General features: G+C 47.7%; 12 protein-coding genes across 12 annotated transcripts; 3 read left to right on the plus strand and 9 right to left on the minus strand.

Moving 5' to 3' along the window:
* Nucleotides 1–76: 76 nt before the first annotated feature.
* Nucleotides 77–727, plus strand: MCYG_02152 (conserved hypothetical protein; the record flags this gene model as incomplete). The annotated part of the gene is made up of 1 exon (XM_002849172.1): nt 77–727. The coding sequence occupies one exon, from the start codon at nt 77–79 to the stop codon at nt 725–727; it is 651 nt and encodes a 216-aa protein (XP_002849218.1).
* Nucleotides 728–1,678: 951 nt separating this feature from the next.
* On the minus strand, nt 1,679–4,382 carry MCYG_02153 (conserved hypothetical protein; the record flags this gene model as incomplete). Its single annotated transcript, XM_002849173.1, has 1 exon — nt 1,679–4,382. The coding sequence occupies one exon, from the start codon at nt 4,331–4,333 to the stop codon at nt 1,679–1,681; it is 2,655 nt and encodes an 884-aa protein (XP_002849219.1).
* A 653-nt stretch (nt 4,383–5,035) lies between these two features.
* MCYG_02154 (diphthamide biosynthesis protein 2) lies at nt 5,036–6,817 on the minus strand (the record flags this gene model as incomplete). The annotated part of the gene is made up of 2 exons (XM_002849174.1): nt 5,036–6,269; nt 6,300–6,817. The coding sequence occupies 2 exons, from the start codon at nt 6,815–6,817 to the stop codon at nt 5,036–5,038; spliced, it is 1,752 nt and encodes a 583-aa protein (XP_002849220.1).
* Nucleotides 6,818–7,273: 456 nt separating this feature from the next.
* MCYG_02155 (conserved hypothetical protein) lies at nt 7,274–9,302 on the minus strand (the record flags this gene model as incomplete). The annotated part of the gene is made up of 4 exons (XM_002849175.1): nt 7,274–7,307; nt 7,369–8,307; nt 8,647–8,933; nt 9,027–9,302. 4 exons carry the CDS (start codon nt 9,300–9,302, stop codon nt 7,274–7,276), a joined length of 1,536 nt encoding a protein of 511 aa, XP_002849221.1.
* A 316-nt stretch (nt 9,303–9,618) lies between these two features.
* On the minus strand, nt 9,619–10,792 carry MCYG_02156 (maleylacetate reductase; the record flags this gene model as incomplete). Its single annotated transcript, XM_002849176.1, has 2 exons — nt 9,619–10,166; nt 10,267–10,792. The coding sequence occupies 2 exons, from the start codon at nt 10,790–10,792 to the stop codon at nt 9,619–9,621; spliced, it is 1,074 nt and encodes a 357-aa protein (XP_002849222.1).
* A 345-nt stretch (nt 10,793–11,137) lies between these two features.
* MCYG_02157 (WD repeat protein) lies at nt 11,138–12,462 on the minus strand (the record flags this gene model as incomplete). The annotated part of the gene is made up of 2 exons (XM_002849177.1): nt 11,138–12,041; nt 12,122–12,462. The coding sequence occupies 2 exons, from the start codon at nt 12,460–12,462 to the stop codon at nt 11,138–11,140; spliced, it is 1,245 nt and encodes a 414-aa protein (XP_002849223.1).
* Nucleotides 12,463–12,976: 514 nt separating this feature from the next.
* On the plus strand, nt 12,977–14,846 carry MCYG_02158 (glycosyl Phosphatidyl Inositol 17; the record flags this gene model as incomplete). Its single annotated transcript, XM_002849178.1, has 2 exons — nt 12,977–13,255; nt 13,317–14,846. The coding sequence occupies 2 exons, from the start codon at nt 12,977–12,979 to the stop codon at nt 14,844–14,846; spliced, it is 1,809 nt and encodes a 602-aa protein (XP_002849224.1).
* A 188-nt stretch (nt 14,847–15,034) lies between these two features.
* MCYG_02159 (conserved hypothetical protein) lies at nt 15,035–16,219 on the minus strand (the record flags this gene model as incomplete). Its single annotated transcript, XM_002849179.1, has 1 exon — nt 15,035–16,219. The coding sequence occupies one exon, from the start codon at nt 16,217–16,219 to the stop codon at nt 15,035–15,037; it is 1,185 nt and encodes a 394-aa protein (XP_002849225.1).
* A 206-nt stretch (nt 16,220–16,425) lies between these two features.
* MCYG_02160 (superoxide dismutase) lies at nt 16,426–18,110 on the plus strand (the record flags this gene model as incomplete). Its single annotated transcript, XM_002849180.1, has 6 exons — nt 16,426–16,658; nt 16,894–16,984; nt 17,182–17,356; nt 17,433–17,557; nt 17,623–18,043; nt 18,103–18,110. 6 exons carry the CDS (start codon nt 16,426–16,428, stop codon nt 18,108–18,110), a joined length of 1,053 nt encoding a protein of 350 aa, XP_002849226.1.
* A 286-nt stretch (nt 18,111–18,396) lies between these two features.
* MCYG_02161 (cyclase/dehydrase family protein) lies at nt 18,397–19,065 on the minus strand (the record flags this gene model as incomplete). The annotated part of the gene is made up of 1 exon (XM_002849181.1): nt 18,397–19,065. One exon carries the CDS (start codon nt 19,063–19,065, stop codon nt 18,397–18,399), a length of 669 nt encoding a protein of 222 aa, XP_002849227.1.
* A 299-nt stretch (nt 19,066–19,364) lies between these two features.
* On the minus strand, nt 19,365–20,537 carry MCYG_02162 (conserved hypothetical protein; the record flags this gene model as incomplete). The annotated part of the gene is made up of 2 exons (XM_002849182.1): nt 19,365–19,851; nt 19,927–20,537. 2 exons carry the CDS (start codon nt 20,535–20,537, stop codon nt 19,365–19,367), a joined length of 1,098 nt encoding a protein of 365 aa, XP_002849228.1.
* A 742-nt stretch (nt 20,538–21,279) lies between these two features.
* Nucleotides 21,280–24,660, minus strand: MCYG_02163 (ZZ type zinc finger protein; the record flags this gene model as incomplete). Its single annotated transcript, XM_002849183.1, has 6 exons — nt 21,280–22,356; nt 22,422–22,544; nt 22,736–23,718; nt 23,802–23,863; nt 23,926–24,187; nt 24,264–24,660. The coding sequence occupies 6 exons, from the start codon at nt 24,658–24,660 to the stop codon at nt 21,280–21,282; spliced, it is 2,904 nt and encodes a 967-aa protein (XP_002849229.1).
* Nucleotides 24,661–25,023: the final 363 nt, after the last annotated feature.

Below are 25,023 nucleotides of genomic sequence, written 5' to 3' on the forward strand. Positions count from 1 at the left end.
AATAGGCTTATCTGGCCGCTTACGACGCTCGTTAAATTCCGGGATTCACCCACAGCCTCGCTGGACATCGCCCCAAATGGCCTTCTTTGCCAGCATCTGTTCTTGTTATACTACGCAGGGTAGAAAGAAGCAAAAAGAATCAGATTGTTCTCCTCCACCCCACCCAGAAATACAGCCATCCCAGCCGGCCAATTATAATCGATATCAACCATTCGTCGACGAAAATGACCCATATCACTCAAGCCAGCCTCTTCCAAGATATACAGCACGCCCGATCAGCATTCAGGAAAAGACTTTAGCTATTTCAGGACGCCAATCTATATGTGATCGCGATTATCCACGGGATGAAAAGGGCCAAATCCAGGCAAACCAGAACATATACAATCGCCGATCTCCCAATAATATCGCAGAAGATGACTCTTCCGACGCATCATCGCAGATTTCCTTCCCCAGCAGTCTGGGGAATACCTCGACTGCTACTGGCGAAACGCCCCCACCTCCATATTCTTACTGTTCGTCGGTAGCTCAATCCCACCGATCAATGTCTATATCTATTCCTACTACTAATACTGGAACGGAAACTGACGCTTCTTCGATGATGCTACCTTCCCCGATTGCTACACCACCCCCTGTATTCTGTCGGGACCACACAGGTAGTTCTCGGCGCTCATATGAGAGTGGAAGAAGCAGAAAGGATTCAACTTTACCGAATTATGAACGGAGCTAATTAGTTTTCTTTTTTTTTTTTTTTTTTTTTCATTTTGCAGCTTGGTCGGTTTTGTTATTGGTTATGGTCTTTTTTTCTTTGCTTTTTATAGCAACGGGGTGGGATTTATAATGATGGAAATGGTGCTAAAGGAAATGATGGTAGAGTCATGCCCAGTTTGGAATTGGAAGTTTGCTCTCACTCAGAGATCTAAGAAGTGGCGTACATATTTTAGTTATGTGGCATGAAAGCAAACCTAGATTCGCTTACTTTGCCGTGATTTCTTAAGATATATAGAAATGCTGGACATTCTTACTCCCTATCTGGATTACCGTGTTTTCCTTGGATACTTGATCTTCTTGATTACTGGAAAAGTTGGTAGTTACATCAATCCTTGCATATCTTCAAGGACCTTCTTCTACAGCATCAAAGCAATTTACCAAACAATGCTCCTTAGGATTAATAAAATATATATCGACAGGTAAATACTTTACTCGAAGATAATGAGACATCCGTAGATTTGAGAAACAAAAATGAAGAGGAATGGTAGGACAGTAACAGGACTGAAATGAGGAATGAGAGAGAACACCATATCGCTAAATGCCTGTTAGTAGCCCCAGTTTCCCTTGAACTCGAAAAATGTTTCCCTTCGCCGAAAATAATAAATACCCACTTTGCAAGGAAGTGAAAGACAGACACAGAGAGAGTCGTTAGAAAGATCAAGAAGAGACAACTTTGACGTAACAAAGGAAACTAAGGAAAATATGAGGCCTCGAATGGCCGTTGACGACACAGACAGTAGCGACTGAAGGATTTGAGGAGATGGCGAAGGTTAAGAACGCATGTGGATCGGTATCAAATGTAATCGGATTCGGTTTAAAAGGGATTATGATGGTTAAATATGTCGCGAACAAGTTGTTGTATCTGATTTCTGGTGCTGCAAGGTCTCAAGGTGAGAGTAGCGCCGGTGAATCAAGCGTCGTCGCCGAGTATTTCTGTGTGTTCCGATCCGCTGCCTGCCGGGCCGTTGTCGTCGTCATCGTAAGTGGCAGCATGCTCAGAGCCACCTTGATGGGCTTGGTTGTGACTATTGGTGGCCCCATCTAGCTGAGTCATGGAAGGAGCTGCTTCATCAATAGTCTCCGGTGGTTCTTCAGCCTGGTAGCTGGCTTCGCCGCTATGGTATAACTGATTGAAGAATTGTCCTGCAAATCCAGCAACTTCGTTTGCAAGATTACGTTCTAGAGCAACTTCAAACATCTCCAGGTCCCGCTTTTGCTTCTCATCTCGTCTTGCTCGCTCCTCCTCGAGCCGCCTGCATGTACCATCTTGCTCCTTTGCCACGTAACAGTTCGGACAAAGGTAGTTCAAATCACAATATGAGCAGGTGCACGGTGGATTCTCGTCGACACAATCTTGACAAACGTGGACAGAACAAGAGGTACATTCACTCAGAACGCTTGTACAACGCTGACGGTGATCTCCGGCAGCACGGAATTGGGGACAGAAAAATGACTGGCAGCCAAGCCATTTACGCGACTGTGGTGCTGCTTCAAAGTAAACGGAGGCGGGGGTGGAAGAACGGGTATGGTTGTTGGACGTAGAGGAAGAGGCCGGGTCAGTTGCTTGGCTGTCCGCGGCTTTCATTGCGGTCCCCGGAATGGAGGAATTTGTTTCATTTGGTAAAGGATTGCTGCTGGAAGCTCCGGCATGAGTTTGTTCAGGAGGGGCCAACCTCAGGGGGGCATACGAGGCAGAGGTCGATAAGGCGGGCCTTGCGGGAGAAGTTGCTGAAGTGGCAGACGATGCAGGCGATCGACCATCCCCTATCGCAAGCTTTTCAAGTAGAAGGTCGCGATAGCCACATATCCGAAGGCGTAACCCGCGTAAGTCATGCTCCATGCACAAGGGTTTTGAGCAACTCTTGCAATGGACTTTCCATTGGGGCGAATCAAAACAATCCTGACACAAATTGCGCGGGCAACTTGAAACCTGACAGCTCGATGGGCCTAAGAGCCAACGCATCATCTCGGTGTGGCCCTCGGCGAGAGTGTAGTCGGGCTTCTTGGGGTCACCATATGCGTATTTTGGAAAATTCTTACTCCATTCATTCGAGGAGTACTCGGGGTCTTCCCAACCTTGCCCACGGGGAAGAGGAGCGGCTCGTACCCGATCGACTTCACGACCAGCAACTCCAAGAGTTATTCCACCACCACCGGTAAACATGGGCTCAGTGCAGCACCAATGGAGTTTCAGGTTTGGGTAAGCAGGCGAATTGGGCATTCCATTCGGATTGTTGATCGGATGGGGGCCAATGGCCTGTTGGAAGGGCTCCTGCATCGCACAAGGAGATATCGTCGCTCCTGGAGCCCACCAAAACGCCTCTCCTGCAGGGTCACCAACAGATATGGCTTTCCTCCGTGGGTAGGGCGTATCGTATGCACAGCTGTAGCAGAGTGTTTTGCGGCATCCGACACAATGCATCAAGACGCTGCATTGCTCGCATCTTTCGTGTATCTTTTCAAGACAGGCATCACACTTTATGTCATCCACGAACCGCCTGTGGCTGCTGCGAAGGTGAGTCGGAACCGTCTTTCCCTCTCCGTACTTCTGGGCGCCGGCAGTCCCTAGCGGCTCACCGGAATGTCCGGTCTCGTCGTGTTCCCAGAGACGCCCGTCTCGTTTTGGAGGCTCACTGCTGTCACCAGTCGCACCAATCCAGTTTTTTGACCTCCATAAACGGTCGAATACAACCCACACTTCGGGACTGCCTTGTGGTACCCTCATGGACACATAGCCTCGCCTCCGTAAACAACGCCCTGCCGGGGTGGTACACCACGCAGTATCTGTCCATATACCGAGCTTATGACAAAGATTGACGAGTTCGTGGGTCGGTTCGGAGTCGGAGTCCCTTCGGAGGAGAGATGAGGTCAGATAAGGACGTCTTCTATGGTGGCGACAGCGGTAGGTGTAAAGACTTTTGATGGCAAGACGTTTCACTTTGGACGAAGGTCCGAGCGGATTTGCAGTGTCCGCGTCATACTGCAACCCAAACATGGTCAAGTAAGGAATGATATGATACTTCAGAGATACGTTTTTGCATCCCCGGACAGAGATATGCTCCAGAGTGTCCCTGCGGGCGCTGAGAACGATGGAAATAAGGTTCTGACCCGATACAGCGGTGTTATCCAGGTCTAGGCTGCGGAGGGACGGACTGAAGGGCACGATGACATGAAGGAGTAGCTGGTCGAGTGCGTACGGCCGGGACTGGCGCTGGTTTCCCTGCGAGTCTGTGGCTCCAACCAGCGGGCGAACCTGCGTGCTGGAGGGCAGAAGGAGTCGAAACGAGAGATACTGCCATGCCGTTGGATACGACTTAAGGAACGATCTGAGATATGAGGAGGTGTGGTAAAGTTGTAGGATCGATTCGGTTGGTGTCTGTAGAAGGAATGATTCGAGGATGGGCGGATGGGTAGAGAGGACTCGTTCGAACGTAGAGAGCTGTGAATGCCTCGTAGGCGACCGTCCCCCTTCCTCTTCGCTGAAGATGAGGTCCGGAGTCGTAGCTGGCGTCCTTGGGCTCATCTCGTCAACCGAGATTCCGCCAGGGCCGAAGATGCATGCCATCCTGGATTTAGCACTGGAGATTCGATCTGGTGAGGTGTCTGCCGGGAAACGAGGGACAGCTGAGCATCATAAGAATACGGATGACTGCTGGGCAGAAGTGAGGCGTAAATATCGACAACGAGAGAGGAAGCAGGATGGTCGCGTTGACACATCGAAGCTGCTTATGGGCGAAATTTCTCCTTTTTTTTTTCAAGTCAATGGCCTGAGGCACAAGCCAGTCAGTCCAAGAGGGCAGCCCAGATATTATTCACATCTCAGGCTTCTCTCCGCTCAAGCCAAAAGAAAACTCCCTTCTATCCCGTAGAGTCCAAGGATAACAAGGCAGACACACGGTCTTTGCGATGTCTTTGTCGTTCTTTGGAGCAAAACTCCGAGTTTTTGTTGATATAAAAACTATTTTCGCCCAAAATTTGCCGCGCCTTGAGAGAGCAACATGTCACGTGGACAGACAGAGGGAAGCGAAGGAAGATGGCTGGCCGGTTTAATATATAATATTATGATAGATAATGTACAGACGAGTATACGCGGCAAGGAGGCCCCTGATAGGCCCTTGGAAAGGGGTTCGATGCAGCCTTATACACCCAATCTTCCCTACGCTCGTGTGTAGTCGCTATAGAGGACCATTCACAAGAACTCTGGACATGGACGCAGCTCTGCAAAGGTAGGGGAATGTTTGATTTGGCCAAGTATATATGTCTAACACTATCGCCGTTCCTGGTTGTCACCAATTCTATACCCACGGGCAATTCCCGAAAGACCTTCGACCACGGCGCTCCCCTTGAGACCACTGTCCTGGCCAGTGTCTTCCTCATATTCAACGACAAAATCACTGCCCAGCCCCCTCCATGATCTACTGGACTTGAGAAACTCTGCGCCGGGAGAGACGACGCCGCCGATCGTGGCAACGTCCGAGTTGAACCGTTTAGCCAGTGATTTCGAGCCACCAGCAGCCCGTTCGTGGGCTGAATTGGAAGCAGATACAGGACCTGACGAAGTCTGCATAGGCCGTGTGTTCGATGTCGAGACATATCGGCCCGTTCGGAGGTCGAAATCAGGGGGAGCTGACTCCGGCTCAGAAAAAGCATCGTCTCCCTCTGCATTTGTTTCAGCCTCAGTTTCAGCCTTCATCGGAGATGAGGAAGGATTGTCTGTTTTTTGGCTCGCCACAACACGACTCTCTGATTCGAGAAGTGACTGGTAATCGCTGCTCCACGCTCCAGTCCATACCCTCTCGTTGTCACTTTGCAGAGCGAGTTCTAGCTCATACGGCGTAATGACCGGTCTCCAAAAGTCTCTGCTGTCCACAAGCGAGCTTTCCCAGCATCCAATGATGACCCATCCCCCTATCTCACTGAAGTTTGCTACTTTGGCCACGTTCAACTTCCCGACAACAAACAGGTAGCTCTTCTTCCCCGCTGCAGTGATGAGTTTTTGGACATGTTGCACTATGTGGAGGTAGTTCTTAACGCTGAGAGTATTCACAAGAATACCGAATATCGGTGTAGTGTTGAGGGATGTGAGAATCGCATATCGACGACGAAGAGAGATTGCGGTGGATGCTAGTAGAGCCTTGCTTCCAGAGCCAAGTTGACTAGCCCCTGTGTCAGTAGGATATATCCGTATTGCGGCAACACGGGAAGACAGAGTCAGAAGCAACGAGGTTGGGGGATCCGAGACATGGAAGAGCTGCCATTCGTTCAGCGGCTCTTGACCGGCCTCGACTGAACGTGGAATTGTTCGGTTGGGAATTGGTGATGAAGGGTTATGCACTATTTGAGCCGCAAATACATTTGTATACCCTTTTTTATGTATGAGTATTGATGCTATTGCCCCGACATGGGCAGCATATGTGACGTCTGCAGCGACCACAACCTTCTCGTCTTGATTTGGGTATGATTCCTCAAAGGCCTGTATGACCGCATCATGGTCAAGCGGCCTACAGGTGAATATATATATCACAGGCAACCTTGCGGTTGGTGATAGACATGATCTCCCATAATGCACTACGACATCAGCATCGACGTGCTCTGCCGCAACTTCATCTACGCAGCAGGTCCCGTAGGAGGTGTCCGCAAGAATATATAATCTGGGAGCTGGGCTCTCAGTCTTCTCGTCAAAATTCAAATCCCGGTTGATAGCATCAGCCACGTCCTCGTTGTCTTTATCATCTCTATCGTGGCCATTGGTTGTGTATTGCGTCCGGTTGCCATTAGTCCCCTCCTTGTGAGCGTCGAGTCCACGGCTCAACAGCTGAAAAACCCTCGGCGCATCAGGCAGCATATCATCTGGGAATTGAAGGGCTATCCTTTGCCATTTTCCTTCCTTTATCTCCCTGATCGTTCGCTCAATATCGTATGTGATGCGGAATTCCTCATCTGATAGATTCTGGCCTATAGGTTGACTGCTCGCCGTAGGTTCAGTTTCTTCCAGAATCCGTGTGTCCGGCGTCGAAAGAACTGGCGCAACCTTCAATTCTTCGGCCATGTTCTCTTCCTCCAGCCGGCTTTCCTTTTTCCCTTTGTTATTCTCTTCTTCTTCTTCTTCTCCCACTGATCTTTTTTTGGTGGGATAAAAAAGGTTCAAAAAGCTTCTCTTATCACCACGTGACTTCCCCGCCAAAATTTAACTATACAAACTCAATATTCAAAATTGAATATTTGAAGAAAATATTCATCTTTTCCTATGTTACGACTTGAATCTCTGGTTGATACCTTTTTTAAGGCTAAGAAAGGATGTGAGCCTTGTAGCTGAGTTTCCTTTTCCTTAGAATTGAAATACGGGATCTGGTACTTAATGGGCGATAAGATGGTTGAGACTATATTTCCACCAAAGATCTCAACAGGTATCATTCAACGAATGGTGATTAAAGATACAAGTACAAACATCAGTATGTAAGGACTATGCTTACACCCTCTTTATTCGCTTGCACAAGTGCACAGGTCAAACAGCAGTCTCGTTGAAGAAGTATCTTCCGCTGCGACATACAGCAGAGAAGCTGGGCAGGCTTATTTCTCAATACCAGAGCAACCGCATACCACGACGGGATTGTTGTTATTGGAGCCGCGACAGAAGTAGTGATGGCATTGATCCAGCCGTGCTTGAATGGTGCACTCGAGGGATGCTCGCACGGGTTAGCCTGCTTAACGAAGTAGGAACTAAGAATCACGTCTTCGAGGTCGATTGGGACATTGGTCTTTGCAACAACTACCACACACCGAAGCTGGAGATAATTTGAAACCTCGCGTAATGTAAGGCTCAATTCGGAGTGTTCACCTGCGCTGGAGGGGACGATTTTGTCTCTAGTAGAATATTGTGGTTCAAAGACCTCGGGCTCGTTCCTCTGTGCTGCCGGGCCGCTGCAAAGCATATTGTGGTTTCGGCCATTAAAACGAAGCACGCCATCAACTACTTCATAATAAGCGCCGTTCTCCAAGTCTAGCGCCATTATTTGAAGTCTATTGGGATATATAGTGCAGGAAGTAGAAATGCCCAGAATGGATTTTATATCTTCGCGGCCTCGGTCTGAGAAACGCTCTTCCAGATGGAACGGATGGGGTGGTATCCTTAAAGTTCGCCATTCGGTGATAATCTCCATGGCATTGATTCCACGACGGTAGGAAGGTGAGGGTATTATAGCATTGACATCCGCTTTGGCGAAGAAGCACGCCGCTCCATGGCCCAGGGCGGTCCCAACAGCATCCCATAGGGCTTTGCAATACGAGCAGGTGTCTGTCTTTAGGATAGCTGTTCTCGTTAATTTTCCCCATCCATGAGAAAGGTAGGAATTCGGGCACGAGCAACCTGGAGTTAATGAGCGAAAACAGTGGGTAAGATTTTCGAATGCAGTGTCAAATCCCTTATGGTTGTCGGCGGTGAGACTCCAAACAATGTTTGGCAGACTTGTTTCATCCTTTGAAAGGGATGAGCTCCAAGAACGCTTGTTAAACGCAAATGGTTTTGCCTTCCCTTGTGATCTGCAAATGAAATCAATGTTTCACTGCAAGCGATGAGAAGTTCTGGGATTATATTTATCCCATAATCGAATAATGCAAGCCGCAAATAGTCCGCAAGGTAGACTTTGAACCGGAAGTTGCACTCGCCTAGGAAATTCCAGAGCTGCCTTGTTTCGAGGCAGTAATAGGCAAACAGACTGTGTTTGATGCAGACATATCCACGACGGTCTCTATAGTGATTTCAGCTGGTGCCACGGAGACAGTAGCATCGAATTCAATTAAAATTAACTTGCGTTGACCTTCGCGGATAATCACATTGTCGACAGACACGACAGCATCTTGTGGAAACATCACCATAACAAAATATAGCTCAGAGATTGGGTCCCATATATGCGGGCACGGGTGTTTTCCGTCTGAAGGGCCTTAGATATAGACTGGAACAGTTTGACAGCCGACTCGGTGGTCATCACATCTAGAGAGTCTGTGGGCATGGGTTTCTGCAGGTGTCTATAGGCGCTGTGAACTCGGCCGACATTGGCAGTAAGAATGTTTCCAAATCCAATGACAGAATGTTTTGAAGATAGATATTTGGCAACCCGTCGTAATTGAACGCTGCTTGCTACACTGATAGGACTGTTGAAAATCTCCTATGAGAGGCCAGGTAGGATATCTCCAGTTCTAGTGTCGCCAGGGGTATTCACCAGGCAAGTTGCTAGCAGTGCAATCGACTGCCCACTCACCATTTTCACTATATATGATGCGGCATCATCCTTCCGCCAACCGATAAGAAGGCCTATCCAATTAAGTCGGGTAGATGTGAATCGCGGGAGATAGTCAGGGACTTTGGAGGCGTACTGTCCGTTGACCGGGAATGCAGCACCAAGTCGCTCCATCTGGATCATTGCCACCGGGTTCACATCGTCTGCCGAAAATGCAGCGAGAAGAGGGGAAAACAGGCCCAGGCCTTGTAGGGACAACTGGCCGACATCCACCTGGGGTTGGGTTTTGTTTGGCATCTTGTCTTAAAGTAGCTTATCAGGATATATTGGATATCACTGTAACTGTAATAGAAATGGAATAGAAACGAGGTGTTAGTGTTGTTATTCCTGCTATGATCAAGGCGATCTTCAATTTATATATTGCAGTGGCATGCATGGCATAGCCTTGCCGTTGCATGAGACTTTAATGCAAAGAAAAAAAGGAGTATATCATGGGCTAAGCACCTTGGTGCTAACTCATCTTCTATTGACCTCTAGGATTAATGCAGGTAAGCATTAAATAATTAAACACTCTGTGAAGACAGGTCTGAGACATGTGAAGCAGTATAGAGAGTTATAGGTCGACACGAGCCTCCTCGCCTGCCCAAACCCTTCTAATAAGTTCCCTGATATGTTCTTTCTGAATCTCACGGGGGTTCCAGTACGCATTCCTCACTGCTATCTCTGCGGCCTGGTCAATATCTGTCTCCTTCATGCCGAACTCTTTTGCCCCTCGTTTTACTTGTAGTTTTTCTAGAAGAGCATTCAGACCTCGAATGGCATCCCCTTCGCTATCAGGAAGCACCTCCGCCAGAATAGCCATTGCATCAGGGATGCTTGGAGAATTGTAGGCAAGGGCATGAGGGAGTACGACTGTATGTGTTTCTGCATGTGGCAGGTTGAAGCTACCGCCCAGAGCATGGCATAGCTTGTGATGCAGAGCCATTCCAACACTTCCCAGGCACGAACCACATAGCCAAGCACCATAGAGAGCATTAGATCGCGCAGAAGCAGACTGGGGATTCATCATGATTTCTGGCAGTGCAGTAGAGAGGCTCTTTATGCCCTCTCGGGCTAGAAGGTTGATAATTGGGTTCCCGTTGCGGGCATATAATGCTTCCACTAGTATCTAGTTAGCATTAGAAAGAGCCAGCAGAGAGAGCTAGATGTATAACTAGTTAGAAATCCAGCCAGTTTAGGGTATGAAAGGTGTCAAGTTTACCTGCATGAGCGATGGCATTAACTCCGCTCGTGGCACTCAGACGGGCGGGTAACGACAACGTGAGGTCGACATCGTATATGACTGCTGCCGGGAGAATCTTCGGGTCTGTCTTGGTGCTCTTTACTCCATTATGCGTCTCTCCAAGTATTGGTGTCATCTCACTGCCTGAATATGTAGTCGGGATGCATATATGACGGAGTCCGGTTCTGAAGCTGATGGCTTTCCCCAAGCCGATGACGCTGCCGCCACCGATAGATACGATGCCATCCGCGCCTTGCTTCTGTGCATACTGCAGAGCCTTCTCCGTAATGTGCGAGGGAACATGCATCACGGCACCGTCAAAGGCTCCAGCTACTTTTCCCTGAAGCAGACTCTTCACATCATCCACGAGTTTCTCTTGCCGTGGGGTATATAGAAGTAGCGGCGCTTCTACACCCAGTCGCGCAGTTTCTGCTGCTAAATGTTTAATAGTACCGCTTCCAAAAATAACATGGGCAGGGCTTGCGTTGTATTCGAACGGCTTCATCTTTCTGTTTCAGATCTGAGGTTTGATAGAGATTTGAGTGTTGATGTTGGATGATGTAGTAAGACTGACGATAAATGAATCCAAGGGACTCCAGCCTCCATGAAAATTGCCAACAGTAAAAGGAGCCATTTTGAACAAGCCGTTAGAACTTCTATACTTAGTATTTTGTCCTCGGATTGGCCACCGGATCAAAAGAATATTTGTACATTTGTTTGTATACAGCTGGGGTATGCTCTATCTGCTGTGTTAAGAGAAATGATTGAGTCTTTCCTCTCTAAAATCGCCCTGTTGATGAATATCAAAGTATCATCCAGGGCTCAAGTGCATACTCGATAAAGAGATGAATCAGTCAAGATCCTTAAAGGCCATGACGTGCTGGCCGCCAGTTCGATCTTTCCCTTTGCCTCTCTTCCGCTTTCTCCTCTTCTTCTCCTTTTCATTTTCATCACTCTCTGCCTCAGCCTCCTTGTCACTATCGTCATCATCGTCATCACTGTCTTCAAGATGCCGTTTTGATGGTGCCCAGTTATCCTTCCCCTTCCCAGTTGTTTCTGGTGCCTCATGCCATACTTTTACTATCGAACCACCGCTGCTGACCATCCTTCCACAAACGTCGAACCCAAGGCCTGCCACGCCTTCAATATCGTCATGTCTGGTTTCGGAGACGACGTTGTTGCTACCCAACTGAATGAATTTCAGGCGTCCGTCACCAAGCCCGGCAACGACGACTTTACTATTGCTTATCTCGTCTGGGACATTGGCCAGTACCTCCAGGCTCTCGCCGCCAAGCGGTGACTTGTCGACTGTAATTCTCTCATCCTGGTCGTCCCATGCACCCTTTTCCCAAAGAGTTATGATTCCGCTGCCTCCTCCAACTACCAATTTCTCTCCCTTGCTAGTTCCCCCGGCTTTCAGGCCGGTGACGTATGTGGAGCTGATCAATTCCTCGCCCTGATCTTCGCTTCGAACCATCACGCCCCTTCGGAGGTCGGTGACAGCAATTGTGGTTCCTCCAGTCGTTACCCACTGTTTGCTGAACCCAGATGTGCTCGTCTCGGATGGCGGTAATGGAGTAAGGGAGGATATGTAGTCATCGTGAGGGTAGTGCGTCTGTTCTGGACGAGCAGAGACTTCCGTTGAGGGAGTGCGAAGATCAAAGATATGAAGTGCGCTGGAGTCAGTTGCCAAAAGGAGTGTTTGCGGGGATAGCGCATGCAAGAGACAAGGCATATCAGTATCATGAAGAGGCCTAGGAGCAAGAACCGTTAATTTCTACCTATTTTTATTAAATATAGACTGTCTTTTTTTTGCTGAGGGTATGCAGCATACTTATCTCTAGGCATAGGAACCGCAAATTTGGTCACAACCTTCCCAGTCTCTGACTTTGCAGCCTTCACCCAGCCATCTGTGCCAGCAGAATAAAGCATCTCTCCATCGATGCCAAAGGTCAAACTCCTGCAGCTGCCCTTGTGCCTTCTCGTTCGCCAGATGGTGTCAATGTGCCCCAGCCCGTTTTTCTTCTCCCCCGACTCCGAATCATGCTCGGCAGGCAACTTGAATGTCTCGACATGACCGGACGAAAGGCCAACAGAGACAATTGGCTCCGTAGGGTGAATGGCCTGCGTGAAGATATCCGCATGTAGTGGGTAACTGCAGACAGTATCAAACATCTCGACTCCAGTTGCTGGATATCTTTTTTATCCCTTTTTTTTGAGGCGAGAGGGAAAACGAGGCGGGTGTTATGGATCTAGAGCGTCACTGCATTCTAAGCCAGAGGTTTTGCTCGTTCAATTGATTCACACGGAGGTTGTAGCTTCACCATCTGAAGAAAGAAATTGACCAGATCTTCGAATATTCTCCAGATAATCACTGCCAAGCCGTGTATAGACCTTATAATACAAATTTTGAAGGCCTCAACGTCCAGGCTCTTTGAAACAACATATATATACATACATATTCAAGCTGCCTAAGACTTCATAAACATCTTTTTTATATATTATTACTTTCTCTAACTTCATCTTGCCATGTCAAAAGTTGTTACTTTGTGTAAAGTGGCTTAGTCAGCAGTGACATCGCTTTTTCTATGTAACGACTTAATGATAAATCTATTGTCATTCGTCTTCTCGTTCAAACTTCCATCTTCTCGAAATTCTTCCTGATAGCCCGACCAAAGATGAGTTGACGATGAGCCAGGAAGATTCATTGCGGGAAAAGTGCCCTGGTGGAAGGCCTGATGCCCCGGGCAAGGCTGGCTCAAGCTTGGAAGATGAGCCAGCACCCAAGTCGGCTGTCCATCGCGGTGCGCCGCCTGAAAAACCTGAAGCTATTCGAAGGAGATCGCTTATCGTGCTCACCTTTTGGCTGATCATTTTACTTCTCGGACTGCCAATGTGGTGGAAAACGACATCCATCTATAGAGCTAAACTCCCGCTCAATGAGATGGAGAATTGGGCAGTAGGGAAGGTAAGATACTAAAGCCGCACCCCCTATCTCCATGCGTGTAGTTGCTAATATCGAGATATAGTCTTGTAGGCCTGTTTTCCCCCTGCATATACATGTTCATACGCCTGGATTAAATATTCCTGAAGCGGAGGCCTTGGTTCAAGCGGCACAGCATGCTCTTGACGACTTGAACGATTTCTCCGCCCACCACCTTCGCCTACGTCTGATGAAAACAAAAGAAAGTTCGAATCATGAGTCAGGGACGGTCAATGAAGCAGTAGGCGAGCATGCACTGGTACTACGTCTTACTCCGCGTGATAACATCACTTCAATCTCCGCCGATCTACAGCCATACTCTGAGCGACTGGATGTGTTTTATCCATCTGGCCAGGTGCAGCCACAAACCACCTCGCATTCGCCCCTTACAACATTTATAGCAAAGGAGCTGCGTAGTCTATTTAATGAGGAAAAAGCAGCATTGGAGTATATTCTATCGCAGAGCAACAGCGGAACCTCGTCTTCGAAGCATTCAATTTCAGGGAGTCCTGCAGCACAGGGGCCTCAAAGCCTAGGGGCCCTCAATAAGGAGCAAAGAGCGAATAATATTAGCCCCATGATGCAACCACAACTTCTTGAATCCATTGCTAGCCGTGCAAAGAAGTCGTTCAAATACGCAGAAACATACCATCTAAGCTTCTCTCTCTTTACACCTGGTCCTGTGCCGTCGTCCTGGGAAATTGAATCCGCCTTGAAAGAACATCTATCCCCTCTCCTTGCCGCATTTTCTCCCATTAGCAGTTTTTCCATTGATACCCAGGTGCAAGTCTATGCTACCTTCTCGCCAACCGCAACACCACCCGAATATGATGAAAGCAAATCTGCATGGACCCTTAAGAAAGAAGACTTGAGCGGATTTATCAATGCAGCCGAATGGCCCCTCAGCCCGAGCATTGGCGGTGGACCAACCATAAATTTCATTCTCTACGTGCCCTCGCCGACTCAGTCGCCGCTGGTCGTCCAAGAGAATTCGGCTACAAGCTGGCTTATTCCTCAATGGGGAGGGGTGACCATTCTAAACCCGCCCCTATCCACGGACCCAGAGCCGCAGAACCCACATCATCTTTCCCGCGAGGCTCTAAAGCCTGTCATGGATACATTTTCACACCAACTCCTTACACTTCTCGGCACTCCTAACTCACCACCATCTCTACCACTGCGGCTGCAAAGCCTGATCCGAATCCATACCGCGTCCCTTCTTCTATCCGCATCATCTACAATGGGTTCTCTTGCACGCCTTACTCTCTCGCTTCCTTCCATACCCATCCCTATCACAGTCGCAAATTCGGTTTCTCATACGTTGTCCCATCTTTCTTCAACTTGCGAAATGCTACACCAGGGAGCCTTTAGGTCTGCCCTTGCTAGTGCTAGAGTTGCCGAGAAAGAAGCTGAACGCAGCTTTTTTGAGAAAAGTATGGTTGGCCAGGTTTATTTCCCAGATGAACATAAGGTAGCCGTGTATCTTCCGCTTTTAGGACCAATTGGAGTTCCATTAGTACTGGGTTTGATCAAGGAGCTAAAAAGGATGCTATTTGGGTTGCGGTCGAGGTCATGACATAATTAGTACATAACAAATATAATATGATAGAAACGCTTTTCAATTTTCTAAGGCTCGAGGTCTATGTAACCAGATTAAATAGATATGTACAATAGAGGTCCATCAATATATATATATATATATATATAACGAACATCTCATCACTCTAAATTCAGAAAAATCAAGTTAAAAAGGATATCAAGTTCCTATATCTGCTTTAGGGGACTGCCAGCGGAAGTTTTCGAAATCGGGGGCGGTGGAGTGTCCGAGACAGGATAAAATGGACTCCCTCTACCATTTTGGAACCCAACTCGCTCCATCATCTCGGTAAAAGTGGTTGGTGGCCGCCCGGACGCCGTTAAGCCAATTGGAGGTTTCAACCTGTTCTCTTCACCAAGATACACAGGGCTATACACCTTGATGCTTTCCGTACTCGACAACCGCTGCGGATACGCTTTATTTTGTGGAGTCATTGGCATTGGCGGGATGTCTGCAGGCGGTGGGTCTGTTATCACAGAGAATTTTGGTGCAAAGAGGCTCTTCACTCGGTCACTTGTGCGCTGAATCCGTGATCGACGATTGTCACTCCTGTCTTGTTCGTAGTAGCTTGCCTGTTGCCGCAGGAAATCTGTTCTAAAGGAATCTTGAGCGCTAGAAGGCATAGGGTCCGATATCGAGATCACAGTGCCATCCACAGACTTTTGTCGAAAATGGCAGGCATCTGGATGGAGATTTTGAGGGGGATTAGGGTGTTTTCTTCTTAAACAGCTGAATATAACGCAAACTAGGATTCCACAGGCAAGTCCTGGGAAGAACCCTGCTGCCACGGCACCAGGGGGGAATTTGTTGCACTGTTGCTCCGCGGCTGGGGCTGTTGCTGGCGCCGCGGTCGATGTGGAGGTAGGTGTAGATGTAGGGGATGGGGCCGTTGTTGGAGAAATTGATATTGAAGCTGAAGGAAGAGGGTCTGACGAGGGATTAACGAGCACACAGCTCCCATCCTGGCAGGCGTACCCATGCGGACAACACATATTTCCACATTTTGCTAGGTCTTCGGTCAATTTTGTGGTTTTAATGGAACTGCCCGGATCTACTGCAACATTTTGGAGTTGAACATCACACGTTATTGGCCGGATGGTCTTGCAATCAGCTCCCTTCGGACAGCAAACAACGGTGCTTGCGTTGTCTATGACCAGACAGTCCGCGTTTTCTGCACAACAGAAGTTTTTGGGAACATTCGGATTTCCACACTGCTGAAAACCTTTCCTAGCACATGTTTCTTCGCGAGGGAGAAGACCGGGCACTGTGCCCAACTTTGAACGACTCGCGGTGCCAGAACAGAAGACTAAGGAAACGTATAGCACAAGGAGCAGTGAACTCGATTTAACCATCGCAAAGGGCTGAATTTGGAGACAAAATTATGTATGGTTAATGCAAAGATCAAGCTGGAGAAAGGGCTATTAAAGTAAGATCAATGAAAGGGCGTAGAGCCCAGTATAATTAATAATGAAGTAAAATTCTGTGCCAGCAGAATTAGAATAATTAAAGGGAAAGAGGATACTGTATAAGGATTCTGAGGAGGGTTTCTTTAATATGAATGAAGGGTATCAAGAGGGAAAAGAGGGAACATTTCTTAAAGAACAAAGGAAGAAGCGAGTCCCTCAGGATTATATGGGCTATAACCCCCCCAGCCAAAATCTCGCCAAAACTGGGCCTATTTAGAATCCTTATCAAGGGTATATCCATGGTTTCTGATGGAAGGCGGCTAGGAATTGACTCTTTTGAGACCCCCTGGGCCGTGACGAGTGTTCTATGCAAGTATGCCTGCCAGTAGGTCACAGAGGCCGGCGCGAAGCTGAAACTGGCTCATACGAGTCCTATGACGGCAGCTCTGGGCAAGGTAAAGGCACTGAAAAGTATCGGTTCCATGTCCACCAGGTCCATCGTCGATGGTTGGACTGCAGCCGCCCAGGTTGTGCTGCCGTTGCTATTTGTTTTCTCCTTGACGTCTCGAGTTATCACGAAGTCAACTAGTCTCACGTGCTGATTGGTCAGAGCTTCCCAGGCCGGCGCTAACTTTGGATCAAAGTTCCTCCGCTTCCGACGTTTCTTCTCAAAACTTTCCCAAAGAAGCAAAACGACAAGGGAAGAAAGACGTACATTTTTTTTGATACTTCTGCCTGTCCAATTGAGTGACTTTGAAGGGGGGGCGGTTAAACATGATGTTCCAACGTTCGATACGGCAGCAGGCCGGTCTGCTAGCCTCTTCATCCCGAGTTCGTTTTTCTCTCTTTTGTGGTGTACTGAAATTTGTTCGAGCATCTGCTAATCAATGCGAATTTATATAATGTAGTGCTCCCTACGCCTACAAGCCCAGAGCAGGGCATTCCACCGTGTCCCCCAATTAACACATAGCACTCACTTCAAGGAGAATGGTGTACCAGGGGTTCTCTCTCCAGAGGGCTATGACCTTGCATGGGTACAGTATCAATCGTACCTGGTTCAGAAGCTCAATATGCTCACCGGAGGTTGGCTCTTTGCCCTTCCTCCCTATATAATGGCGAACCGGAGACTGGATTGTGTACGCTAACCGTAATTTTTAAGGCACTGCGGATGAGAATGTCGGCCCTGGAACCCTTTTGATCAAATACGCTCGCCAGGCCAGCATGGCTTCCCTCTTCAACTACGCCTCTATGGCGCATAATAACCATTTCTATTTCAACTGTCTAGTAGGTCACCTTTGCTTCACGTCTAATCCTTTAAAAGTTAGAGTCTAACCTATGTCGAAAATCAGTCACCCAATGCCGTCCCAATTCCTCAAAAGCTAGAAGAAGCCATCACAGAATCATGCTCCTCTGTCGAATCCCTTAAAGAAGAATTCATCGCGACTGCAAATGCCATGTTCGGACCTGGTTTCGTTTGGTTGGTTAAGATGAAAGATACAGCCCAATTGAAGATCTTAGCAACCTACATTGCTGGCTCTCCTTACCCCCAAGCACACTTCCGACGTCAGCCGGTGGACATGGCCACACAGACTACCGGAATCACTGGAGGGGAGAATATCCAGGCTATAGGCCGAGTAGCTTCCCGAACATACGGCTCAATGGGGCCCTTCTCACAACAGAAATATCTCGCTCCTGGTGGCGCAGACATTCACCCAATACTCTGTGTGAACACATGGGAACACGTATGGCTACAAGACTGGGGAATTGGTGGTAAGGCTGGATATCTAGAGGCATGGTGGGATAAGATTAATTGGGAAGAGGTTGCTCAGAATTATAAACAAGCTGGGCCGGCCTCAACATTTGACACGAGTAGGAAACAGAGAACGCATGGATCACATTATTAAGGGGGATCTTTGAAGACTTCTGTCATGTATTATACAATTGTTCTTTTATTTAACATTAGAAAAACAGATATATATATCATTCTATCCGCAAGGCCCCGGCCTACCTACCCACAATGGCATGGTGGCCAGACTCTAAATCTATCTATATGCAACTACCTAAAACTCCAAAATCCCATACTAAAACAGCAGAGCTTCTTATACATGAATATGTTCCCTTATTTACCTCTTCCCGCCCTCTATCATGCGCTTCTCGAACGCTTCTATCATCAACCCAGCCATCTGACTCTCAACTGCAGTCATCATTGCTGCATGTAATGGACTCCGGAATTGAAAGCGAACTGTCAAGTCAACCTTTGTCCGATGACCCCCGTTCATGCCTGTATTCAACGGCTCCAATTTCCAAATGGTGTCCAAATGCTCAAATATGCATTCTCCCTGAGAACTACTTCCGCCAGCTCCTTGGTTTTGCTTATGCTGTAGAGCAATATCACCACTTCTTGCACCCACGAACCACTTCTTCTCGTCACATTCGACTTTTGACTCGAACGTCTCGCTAAGAGGCCCGTATCCAATAGTTAGGTATGCGCGAGTGGGGTAACCGGTTTTGGGATCGCGAGCGGTTACTTTCGACTCTGTCAGGAAGGGTAAAAAATCTTTGTATGAATCGATTGAAGAGATGGTTTGGAAAAGCGGCGACGGTGCGAATGGGAGGGTACGGGTTGCGGAGAGACTTCGTGGTTCCGGCGCAGAGAATTGTGGCGCAAATGAGGAGAGTGATGGGAGGTTGAATTGCCTGGTTTGAGATGCTGCGAATGATTTTATGAGCGTGTTTTTATATTGCGATCTGGCGGCCGTCCGCAACAGCGGCGTGAGAGGAGCTATCCGCATAACCTCAAGACTAATAAAGAATGGGAGATCCAGTATAACTCTTGTAGATAACACCGTTAGCATGGAACTATCTAGAGAGCCTGTGCAGGGGGATTGTTGTTACCAATTGTCCTTTGGGTGGTATGACTATGTTGGCGTTGAAAGTTCATCCGGGGAGAATCTTTTAGTGCCGGCATTTTCTAAATACGAACTAACCACTGTAGAAAACAAAATATATAGACACCACTTGATACGTTGTATGTTTGCTATTTAGAATGGATTATTTAACAGCTGGAGAGACAAAGGTGCCCAACACAACCTTAACCAACAATGTCCGCATTCATACTGACCTTGCCTTCGAAATTATATATATTAACCATTGCGCTCCCCTGTGTATCTTCGAGGACAATATGATATTCCTCGTCCGCATATAGGGGGTGCACTGCTCTATATTTGATATTCTCTGGGACGATATATTCAGGTTCCCTCTCGCTCTCCTTTCTTGTTTCTCTCCAAAAGTCCAATATTGAAATCAAATTCAACGGGCCATGGACCACTATGTTTCTATGTCCCTCAACATCCTGGGCCCAGGGTACCGAGTAGTGTATTTTGTGTGAATTAAAGGTGAGAGCAGAGAAGCGGAATAATGTTACTGGTGACTGCTTTAGGCTAAGAGTATAAGTATTTGCCGAAGCTGACGGAATTGGCGATCCCGAGGAGATCGAGGAGCTGCTATTATGCTGCTGCGGCTTTGGGGCAGTACTTCCCGGAGCTGGTATCTTGAGAGCCTTGCGGAATACCCAGTTGCTAAAGAATGGGAATTAGCTAACCAGCCCGTACACACACGCCTGTGTATTTAAAATATACTGGTGGGTAGGTTACCGTTTATCTATCAGCGCAACGCCATTTTCGTTCTCAAACACCTTCTCTACACCAACAACAATCATCTCCTCACCAGTTTTTCTGATAACTTTCGGCTCAGCACTTAGAAGCTTTGTTGTCTCGGTCACAGTTTGGCCAACCCTCAGTAGATTTGGCCGTCCACCATCTTTCCTGCGTGGCCATATAATCTCCCCACCGGCCCACATTCTTCTTGTGAAGGGCGGGTCAGGGTTATAAGAGACGTCTGTCCCATCTGGTCCCAAATGTTCCTCTAGAAATTGAGGCGTGAAATATACTAAGTGGTAGCCAGGTGGGATTGGGGTTCCAGCAATAGGAGCAGAAGAGGTCTGCTTTTCTGCCTGGGAAGGAGGGGATAGAAATGGGGGGGAGCCAGGATATAGGTTATTTTTATTGAGTGTTAGAGAGAGGAGTTGTAGTTGGTTGGCGTCTAGAATCTGTGTTCGTTTTTGGGGCCCAATATTCTGAAACTTAGCCAAAAATTTGCCTGCTGTATTTGATGCAGAATTCTCCTGTTGGATTGTAGAGTATGCATGAGTGAGAGGCTGGGTACTGCTATGCCTGCACAGAGGGCCAGCCCGGATAAGGGACATCGTTGTTGGGCGCCATGATGGACGCAAGCTCCGGTTGAGAACACGCATGGCCAATTCCACGCAAGTAAATTCCCAGAGGGAGTGATAAAATTTCGCTACAAGACCGAATTTGAGACCTTAATAGCTTTGCTGTTACCTCCGAGTTGGTTTCAGGCGACAAGACAAAAGACGTCGTTTGTTTCTTCGGCATTTTTAGTTTCGGTAATAACCAAGAAAGAAGAAGCCTCGGCAGCGGGAAGACCCGTGCTTAGCTAATGTAGTTCTATTCAACGATACAGATGGTTTTGATTAATTATATTGAGCGTGTTTTGGTTTATTTAGGGATGTTAGTATTAATGCTCTATCACCCTCCTGTCGAATCGGAAATATATGAGGAAAATAAATGGAAATAAATCTATAATACTATCTAAAACAAACATTATGACCATGATCGTAGATTATATTATCAAGAATTGAAAGTAAACAGGCAGGGGACGGCTCCAGGCATATCCACCTTTAACATAAAACAAGCACACTGTATTAAACGAGGGGTTAGAAGAGAAGATAAGTAAAAGTGACCCGTCAGTAAAATCCATCCGTCCATCCATACTTATGCCAAGGTTCTTAATCATCCAATCCGTCAAATCCATTCCATCCATATCTATCATGACCCCGTCATTTTCGCATGTAATAAAAGAAAAAGAAAAAGGTACAGGTCAGTACCATTTGATGGCCGATGTGTAAAGAAATGGGGGTGTTTGGGTTAAAAGTAGCCGAGTCGTGCGCCTTCCCGCTTTAGGCCCTCATGGATATTCCTCAGTGTCGGAAATTCCAGTTCCAAATTTCGAAGGACACGTTCACTCCGGTCCTTTTTCGCTAGTAGCAAACTCCCTTCCAGTCGTTGAATCTCGTCCTGGAGAAGCCTGTGGGAGTCGTATAATGAGAGGGAAAGGACCTCCTCAGAATACTGACGAAGGCGAGCGAGCTGTGTTTCAAGCGCAGATATGGAATTGGCGGCTGATTGATTAGGGTTTGAGGGTATTGTTACCGATGTTGAACGGGGGGTTGAGGTTGATGTAGCTGGGGGTCCACTGACTAACGTGCTTCCTGTCGCAATTGGAGGGTGGTGTCTAGGATTAGGGAAGAACCCAAATGAAGGGACAAACTGTTGTGACTGCTGGTTTGATTGGTAATGAGGTGAGATGTAAGCTTGTGGTTGATCGTGTGCTTCGGTAGGCGGCATTAATGCCATGGCGTCACTATTGTCATATCGGTGGACATTGCCAATAGCGCTACTACTAGTGAGTGAGACGGGTTCTTTTTCTCTGGTGCTCGCAAGAGTAGCTAGGGTAGCTATCCCACCATCATTCGACATTGATTTGCGAGACATGGTGGATGGTGATGTCATGGTAAAAGGTCCGCTAGAGTATGAGCCACCGCCCTTTAAAGGTGGAAGCGATAGCTGGTCATCATTGGAGGAAGATCTTCGTGTTATGTAGTCAATCCCAAGAAGAGTTTTGGCAGGAGGTATCTCAGAATGAGACTTTGGAGTAATATCACGGGATACGACGGACATTCTTCGCATCTTGAATCGCGATTGGGGTGTGCCATCCGAAATTGCCTCGGTGGTAGGGTCCTTTCTTCCATGAACAAGAGATGAGTCGGCTAATTCAGGGGTTGAGAGAGTTGGAAGGGTGACAGCAGAGGCTGTAGCACGACGATGCGGTGCAGATAGGACGGATTGCTGAGAAGTTGAGCATGATGAGATGGACCGTTTATGTTGTCTTATGGTGGGTGGCGATGTGAATGCGGGCGATGCAGGGAGGGCTGGCGTATTTCGCTATGCAAGGATTATCCTTATCAGCCGCAACTTTCGCGGAGCCTCCTAGTAAGACTCTTACATACCTTTTTTTGGTCAAATACGTTATCTGTGAACCCCATATTCTTCCCCCGCGGATCTCCCGGCCGAACTCTGCGCTTTGATGCAGGCTTTTCAGATTTGACGTAAGGGTAAGCAAAATGGCAGCACTAAGGGGAAGGGTGTGTTAGTTATGGTTTGTATGATTTTGATACCAACCAGATCTTAGGCGGTTCTTAGATGAAAAAACCGCCCCAGCCTGATGCCAGGATACATAGTAAGCGGGAATGGAGAAGCATAAAAAAAGAAAGGGAAAAGGAAAAAGAAAAAAAAAGAGAGACAGAACTAAATGATCACTCACTCGGCAGTTGCAGTTCTCTAAGCATTTGGGACATATCCATAGCCCTGGGTGGCGCATCACATCTGCAGATGCCATGTCAAAGTGTCGGTACAGCCCCCGATAGCAAAAGAAGGCTGAACACTTGTCACAACGTCTGCCCTTCCATTCTAGATGATCACTTCGACATAGGTGACACAACTTCACTGCCATGCTCTGTCTGGCTAATATCAGTTCGTTTACCGCCGTACCTAAGGTTTTGCGCTGATCCGGAATACGGGATCCTTCAGAGGATTTGCTTATATTGTACCCAAGTATAGATTCTGCCCGTTGTACAACAAGAGAGCATACCTCTTGCGGAACTATTTCAGCCCATGAATAGCTCGAAGGGTGTTCGCAGCTGCGACCGCTGAGATAGCACATGAGACAGAGGTCAAAATCCTGGCATTGGTTGCAACGTAAATGGCGATTCCATATCGCCGTTCCACAAAAATTACAAGTTGCTATGGCTGTCTCGGGTATAGGGACAAGTGTGATCGCGGTCGCTGGGCGACCATCGATTGTCTCATCCTTTGCCATCTGATTGAAGAGTTTGGTAAGCAGGGGTAGATCTGGAGGAATGGTTGTAGACTGGTCATCACGGAGCAGGCTCAGCATGGCACAAGCCAACGACAGGTTTGATCGAGCGACGTCTGGATGGCACAGACGGTTAAAAGGAGGCTGGACATAGTGCAGGCCAGCATCCAGGGATAGAGGATGTAGGATGTTCCACACCACCTTTGTTGAAACGTTTCCAAGGTTCCAAACCTGATGTGCTGTTGCGGGAGGAAAGACAACCAGGTCCCCAGGCCATTGCTCACAGATGTATACTGGGAAATTCGCTTTCTTGAGATCCTCCGGTTCCAGGTTTAGCCAGTCAACGTGGGGTGACGCACCGCGAGCCGCCACGAAGCTATCGTATTTTGCCTGGGAGCTGAAATCAGTTCCAAAGCAGAGAACCGGCCGATCTAGGCCCGGAACATTAACAAGCGTTAGTTCAAGGTTGTGGTCGCACTGATAATGACATTTTGGCAATTGAATGGAGCCCTACCACCGTGGTCAACTAGTAAATTCAGAGCCACCGTTGAGGAAAAGCACCGGTGGAAACCGGACCTGTGATGAAAAAAGAGTTAATGGGAGGTAAAATATATCAAAGTTAAAGGTATAGTACTAACAAGGAGCCTTCAGAGCCAACATAGACCATCATGACTTCGCTCCGAGCGCACGATGGCAGCCACTGGAATAGATCTAGCCTGCCACCCCATTGAATCTCTGGAGGAAGCAGCCTCCTACATTGCTCTAACCAAGAATCAGGACAGTGTAAGTCACGGGCATAGAGATTTTTAAACTCTCGATAAGATTGTTGTGAGGCATCGGCGAATTTTCTAAGGGTGAAGCTTAGGTCTCTGTTCGTGCTGCAATTTCGGATTGGAATATCTGGGAGGGTCAGTTTGGCTCAAGAGGTTCTATTCCTTGTGCTGTGAAATTGGAGTATAGGGAAAGAAAGCAGTACTTTTCTTTGTAGAGTGTTCAATGAGGCCTTCAAGGGAGAATAATCTCTTATCCCATTCGGGTAGTTTATCAAAATCCTGTATCACGAACGGCTGCCCGATTTGCAGCCTTGTTGACAACCAACGGGAAAAGTGATCAGAGGCATTGTCTAAATTCCCAGGGTTGGGTCCTGAAGGTTCTTGCTCAGATGCCGCCGCCGCATTCTCGCCTGGCTTTTCGTCCAAAAATGGCTGCTGCCTTAGGTCGAGGATGGAGTATCGAGGGAATTCAATGAACGGTTTTCCATGAGCAAGTAGCTCAGCAGCATTGATTGAGGTCGGGATGGAAGTGTCAGAGGTAGACATTCGGGATAACGAGCCATTGATATTGCTGGAGCTATTCGTTGGCGGAACAGTCATGGTCCAACGGTGCGAGAAGCCGCATTTGTGTAAGGGGAAAAACCTGGATTTGAAGGGGGGAGGAGATCAAGCTTCCATCACAGGCTGCAGGTATACCTGACTTTGGGAAGTGAATTCGGCTCTACCGATGAACTAGAGAGTCAAATGCCGGGTATATCTCGAAATCGAAGTAGGCAACAAACAGTTTAAAAAGAAAAAAAAAAGGGACTGTGATCTCGAACCTTGTCAGATTAATTGAAAAGCTATATATGGACACTGGCAGAACGAGCGTCATCTTCAGCCTGACTTTCGGGCCTTTTTCCTCTCTATATTGCTGGAACGAGGGGGGTTAGTTGATTCGTGTCGCGGCGAATCAAGCTGTGA

The sequence above is a fragment of the Microsporum canis genome, genomic scaffold (assembly GCF_000151145.1).
Source record: "Microsporum canis CBS 113480 supercont1.2 genomic scaffold, whole genome shotgun sequence".
NCBI classification, from domain to species: domain Eukaryota; kingdom Fungi; phylum Ascomycota; class Eurotiomycetes; order Onygenales; family Arthrodermataceae; genus Microsporum; species Microsporum canis.